This window comes from Hermetia illucens, chromosome 5 (assembly GCF_905115235.1).
Source record: "Hermetia illucens chromosome 5, iHerIll2.2.curated.20191125, whole genome shotgun sequence".
NCBI lineage: Eukaryota > Metazoa > Arthropoda > Insecta > Diptera > Stratiomyidae > Hermetia > Hermetia illucens.
The window spans coordinates 36,755,650-36,761,591 of NC_051853.1; the positions used below are offsets into that span (position 1 = coordinate 36,755,650).

Sequence of the window (5,942 nt, forward strand, 5' to 3'; positions counted from 1 at the left end):
TAACGTTCTGCAGGTGATTGTGAAGATCATTTGTTGATGCTTCATCTCTAGAATTTCTGTTCTCTGCGGTTATTGCTGCATCCATTTTCCTCTTATAGGTGTTGCAGGGGGCTGTGTTGTGGATGACTTCAGAATTAACTTTCACCTGATTGCCAGAGGGGATTCTGGGTGATCTTATTATTCGAGCTCGGAGCACCATGCCAACGTGATAGTGATCCGAGTCTATATTGGCCCCCTATATGTTCTGATATTCGTCAAGGCCGAGAGGTGGCGGGCGCAAACCAGGTGCTTCCAACAACCATTTCGTGTGACACTGCTAATTGAATAATCCGCAGGCCGTTATCATTCGTATTTTGATTTGGGGGGAGCCAACGGATCGCCTGAATACGGGCTCTTTCCCTACTTAGCTGTTAAAATCCTCAAGCATGATTTTGATATCATATCTGGGACAGGCTTCGAGGGTTCGTTCTACTGCCACGGAGAAGGTATCCTTCTCCGACTCTGCAGTCTCCTCCGTAGGGGCGTGAACGTTAATGAGGCTTATATTTCTAAATTTGCCTCGCAAGCGCAGAGTGCATAGCCGTTCGCTTATGTTTTCAAACCCGATAACAGCAGGTTTCATTTTTTGGCTATCTAAGAAACCTACTCCGAGCACATGGTTTACTGGATGGCCACTATAATATATGGTGTAGCGGCTCTTATCCAGGAACCGGTCCCTGTCCATCGCATCTCTTGCAACGCTGTTACATTGGCCTTATATTGGGATAGGGTATTGGCTAGCTGCTCAGCAGCATTCGGTCTATACACGGAGCGCACGTTCCATGAGAAAATACGCAAATCGCTATTCCGTTATCAGTGCCGGGTTCGTCGTTTTAAAATCCATCCTGCCTGAACTCCTTCTGTGGCTTCGTAACTTCGGTTTTCCGTGTATGGTTGTCAGCACTAACCAACCCCTAACCTGGAGGATCAGTTAGTACAATTTGTCCCGTTTTTATGCGCGGAAGACTCGTCTTCATCCTTCTCCGTTTGCAATTTTTCATTAAGAAAGAACTCCCAGCGATCACCACATGGAAGAGGAGATAGGGTTTGGTAGTAGAGCTGTTGGTATTGGTTCAGCAGGCGTTTCCCAGGTTTTATGCTCCATCGTTTCACCCTGGGACCTATTCTACCCTTTGGCCGTTTATAGACGGGAAAATTGGCTTTTAAGTTCAAGTTTCATTCCTGGCTCCTCAGATGATCTAACTAACATAACTCAGTCACTACGATAAGGAGGGAGATTATCGAAAGCGCATATTGTAAGATGACCGACTTCCAGTAGGCACACGCCCTCAGTCTTGTGCATCTTTCTTCGTGGAAGATTCTTCTAATAATAATACCAAAGGTTCTGTTAAACTGAAGCCACAGCTCTTATATCAGAAAAATATAAGGGCCATCCTGTTCATTTGTCAATTGTGCTGCCGGTAGGGAAGAAGAGGCTTTAACATGCTATAAATTCATTGATTCAACCATTATATTTTTTAGCCATATTTAGAGTCTTGTAAGTATTTAAAAAAGCCTCTGACTGAAGAGTCCAGTGCATTCTGTTTTGTTCTGCCCTGGTGGTGCAGTAAACCACAGGGCTTCACTTCCATTAAGCCTCGCCACCTTTCTCAGATCCACAGTACGGTCCCCGTGGATCCATTTTCACATTCCTGACAGACTGTGCAGTAGGCACCAACTGTAGATTTTCCACTAAAGGAGTCATGTCTTCCACAGATTTCCCCGTAGTAGATTCTGAACTTGGGGAAGTCTCTAAAATCCGCGTCTTGGCTGCGAACGGATTACTCAAAGTCCAGGGTAGATTCGCAGTCTATGACTTCATACATTCGGAAAGCACAAATTCTTAACTTCTACATTCATTTCGACACACTTTCGTGTCTAGTGAGCTACTACAGGCTACACCACCATATCAAAGGTATGCCCACGGGGAACCAATTCCCGAGTTCCGGCATTTTAGCAATAAATTATTTTGTAGCCAACAAGGAGCAAAACTTCTTTAATTTCATAATCTAAGATCAACATTTTTGAGCGTCAAATACTTCACCTTATACCTGGGCCGTGGCTGGGTAGGTATCACTGGCCGCTCTGAGGAGCCCAATTAGCGCTGTGGTGCGCCGTTTTGATGCCGCAAACTCCTAAGATCATGACTGCTGTTATTGGAGCAGGGAGGTCGGCTCGGATCTTTAGAGCCAGCCCGTAGCATTCACGAACGAAAGCAGTTCTCCCACGCTGCAACTAGAAATCTCTCTGAGTTCCCCAAAGAATGGTTTACCCAGTGTCCGTAGCCTGAGTCTAACTAGAGCTGGGCAATCGCAGAGAAAATGCATGAGGGTTTCCTTTCTTTCTCCGCAGCTTCGGCAATGCAAATTGTCGGGTATGCCGAGCCTGGCGGCATGGTCTCCTTTGGATCAGTGCACCGTGCGGACCGCCGTAATCTTGAATGCAGGAGCTCTTGTGATCGGGCTATATTATAAGCGAGCCAAATTCCTATTGACTTGGCGCAGCTCGTAAGCCTTCGCCATCTATGACCCACGCTGCTAGGTAGTGCGAGTAGACTCCGCCCCTGACAGCCGCCAGCGAAACGCCGACTATATTCACCGAAGGGCTGCCAAGAGCAGAGCCTCGTCTGGCCAATCCGTCAGCCCGCTCATTCCCCTCTATAGTCCTATCCCCGGTAACCCAGAGGAGGGTGACCATGAGCGTGCAGCAAGACGGTTCAGTGCGTCCCTGAACTGCCTAACCAACCTGGAAGATATCGTCGCTGAGTACAAGGCGTTGATGGCCGCTTGGCTGTCGGTCAGAGTGGCTATGTTACGCTTGGTGCTCGAATCTCGCTCCAGCCATCGACAGACTTCCAATATCGCCAGTACTTCCGCTTGGAATACACTGGCGAAACCTGGGAGACCATACGACTTGGATACATTGTGTATTCGAGAAAACCCCGCGCCGGCTCCACAAGCCGTCTTTGATCCATCTGTAAAGAATACTGAGTCATAACCTTGCAACACGCCACCGATCTTCCACTTTGCCCTGGTTAGAAAATCCACAGCAAAGTTTCTCGTGAAGTTCAGTTTGCGTGTGGCATAGTCCGTTGGGATTGTCCAGATTTCTGGAAGTACTTCATCTAGGATGTTACTGTGGCCGTAGAACTTCGCTGCCCAGCATCCGGACTCACGAAGTCTGACGGCACTGCACGCTGCAACATATTTAATGTGGAGGTCTAGGGGGAGGAGATGCAGGAGTACATTGAGAGCATCTGCCGGGCAGGACTGCAGAGCCCCAGTAGCACTGGCACACGCGGTTCTTTGAATCCTATTAAGCTTCATCCTATTGTATTTTTTGCTCAAAGCCTGCCATCATAGAATAGAGCCGTACCCTAGGATCGGACGCACTACAGCGGTGTACATCCAGAGAACCATCCGATCGTGGCTATTGGAACAGCCTGAGGAACGCGGTGCAGTCGCGAACTGCACCTGCGACTACCCAGCTGCTACCTTGTAATAAAATTGCTTGTATGCGATAGAAGGTTTAAAGAAAGTAACCACCGGGGATAGCACGGAAACATCGGGAAGGCTCAGACAGCGCAGACTACAGAGCTGTTACAAGGCTTGGAAACTGGAGGACACGACCCTTGAGTCGAAACATTTGGAGAGAGATGCACGCTCAAAAGCAAGGACAGAGCAGAATGCAACAACGACATTTAAGAACAACATTTTAGGTAGTAAAAATATTTATTTATCCATGATTTAACAAGACATGAACCATTTCAAAAAATGAGATCAATAAATAAGGCAACAAGTGATAAAAATCGGAGACATAAATATCTAATAAACGATTAACATTAATCAATTGATAATACTGACGCACAGCTCAATCGTAAAGCAAATTAATACTCTCTCGGTATTGGTTGAAGAAATTCTTAAAATTATTCTCGCTGCTATCGTCCTCCATGTCGGCACCGCTGCTCATCTGCGCCATTTTCTCCAGCGTATCACAGTTCACATTATCATCCACGATTTCACGTTTGATATCGTCGACAGTTCCGGCCACTTCACCATATCCGTCGTCAGTTTTCTCGGAATTGGTTTTGAATTTCAAATATTCATCCATGGAGATGTCCTCATCCCGGGCACTGGCGTCCGTGGGGTTCTCACAGTCGATATACGAAGGCATTGCTGCATCTGCTGCCAAATCTGAGGAGGCAATGCGGGAGCAAGTTTCTTCTAAAATGTTCAGAGTGTATTCCTTATTGTCGTTGGTGGTATCCAAATTGACGGAGTATTTTATTTGGAAGTTGGACAGGTTCGAAGACAGATCAGTTGCCAGATCTTCGCTCGGTTCAGTGGGCACAACATAGGAAAAGGAGGATGAAGACGAGAATGATTTGGGTTGAGGTTCCTTTTGACTGGAATGGGAATGAAATTGACAGGGAGGGTTTTGAGAAGAAGGATGTGAGTCACTGAATTGTAATAACAGGGAAAGGTTCCACTATTAAACGGAAATAATAAACAAAATGTGCCGTGAAAGAGCGGGGGATGCGTGAGCAAACTGATACTATACCTGCACTGAGTAGTTTGGCGATCTGTGACCTCTTCACCTGAAATACAACCGATCAACATAAATTGTCCAATTCACTCAACAACCCTTGGAAACTCACCATTAGCTTGGGCGTAAATTGGCAAATATTCATCAAAGAATTGCTTGATTTGCTCAGTTGTCGCATTCCCATAGTAGCCCGCATACTCTGGATTCTCCTCGAATTGTGAAATGCTGTCGAAAGGATTCTCGAACGCATCCGCAGGCAATTCAATCACAGACACTGCACTCGAAGGCGATTTCTGCTCGCAATCCGAGAGTTTCTTGTTCAACATGTAGTTCTCGTTCTGCATTTGTAGAAGAATCCTCAAGTGCAGTCTGGCTCGCTCAATCGGTGTCAGCGGCCGAACCTTACACAGGCACGGGTCCTGTGGTCGCTGATTCTGTTCATGGCTTAGAGTTGGGCATGTTGACTTTGGCATTTGTTTCTGCTCCCCAGTTACCTTCTGAATCTTCCCAACTAAATCTTCACGATTTCGATGGAAGCTCTCGTGTTGGTACTCCAAAATCACTCCGTCCGGGTTGAGTTCCTTTTTATCCTCATGCTCCGAGGAGAGTCTTTTGAAGCCGTGGGAAGTCAATTGTCGAAGGAATTTGTAGCCAGTCTTGGATTTAAAAATCGACCCGGATGACGAGAGGTAAACATTGAGAGCGACGTAGTCCAGCAAGACTGTGGTTCCGTCTCGACCCCAACTTACCACTTTATTCGGTTTCTCAATTAGTATCCGCAATTTGTAAGGAAATCGTAAATTCATAACGTCCTCCCTGGTGAACTGGGAAGCCGGCTGACTGGATTCTTCCATGGTGATCAGGCGCCCGAATTCAAATCTTCACATTTCGAACATGACAGTTGATGTCAATGGCTGAAAAGAACAACTTTCTGTACTGCCATACGCGATGCTTGCGCTGAATTCAGTTCTTCGACCCGGTGACGTCATGGAAAGTCGTTAACCTCGACTACATTAAATTATGGATTTCTATTAATCAAAACATTGTCTTACGACATTAATTTGCTTAGACGAATTGTAGCCTAAACTCTTTTGTTAAGACACAATTGTACATCTGATATAATTTCGCATCAAATCTGTTATCACTCATGAGAATCTAAAAAGAAGAGTGAACAGCAAGATATATCAATAACTAGAATAAAACATCTTTTCTAACGTATCATTCTAGTTCAACAGCAAGAGTAAATCACTGAAGCAGAAGAGCGTTGTATCAACATCAAGATAAGTTTAAAATGACTCAATCATAAACAATTCAATCGCCTCAACCTGGCGTCCTTGAGTCCCGCCTCTAGTCAGGTG

At 45.9% G+C, this 5,942-nt stretch overlaps 1 protein-coding gene across 1 annotated transcript; it reads right to left on the reverse strand.

Moving 5' to 3' along the window:
- Positions 1 to 3,774: 3,774 nt before the first annotated feature.
- LOC119657040 lies at positions 3,775 to 5,665 on the reverse strand. The gene is made up of 3 exons (XM_038063794.1): positions 4,697 to 5,665; positions 4,629 to 4,636; positions 3,775 to 4,527 (listed from the first exon to the last, which is right to left on the reverse strand). Exons 1-3 carry the CDS (start codon positions 5,436 to 5,438, stop codon positions 3,910 to 3,912), a joined length of 1,368 nt encoding a protein of 455 aa, XP_037919722.1. The 5' UTR covers positions 5,439 to 5,665; the 3' UTR covers positions 3,775 to 3,909.
- Between the last annotated feature and the right edge of the window lie 277 nt (positions 5,666 to 5,942).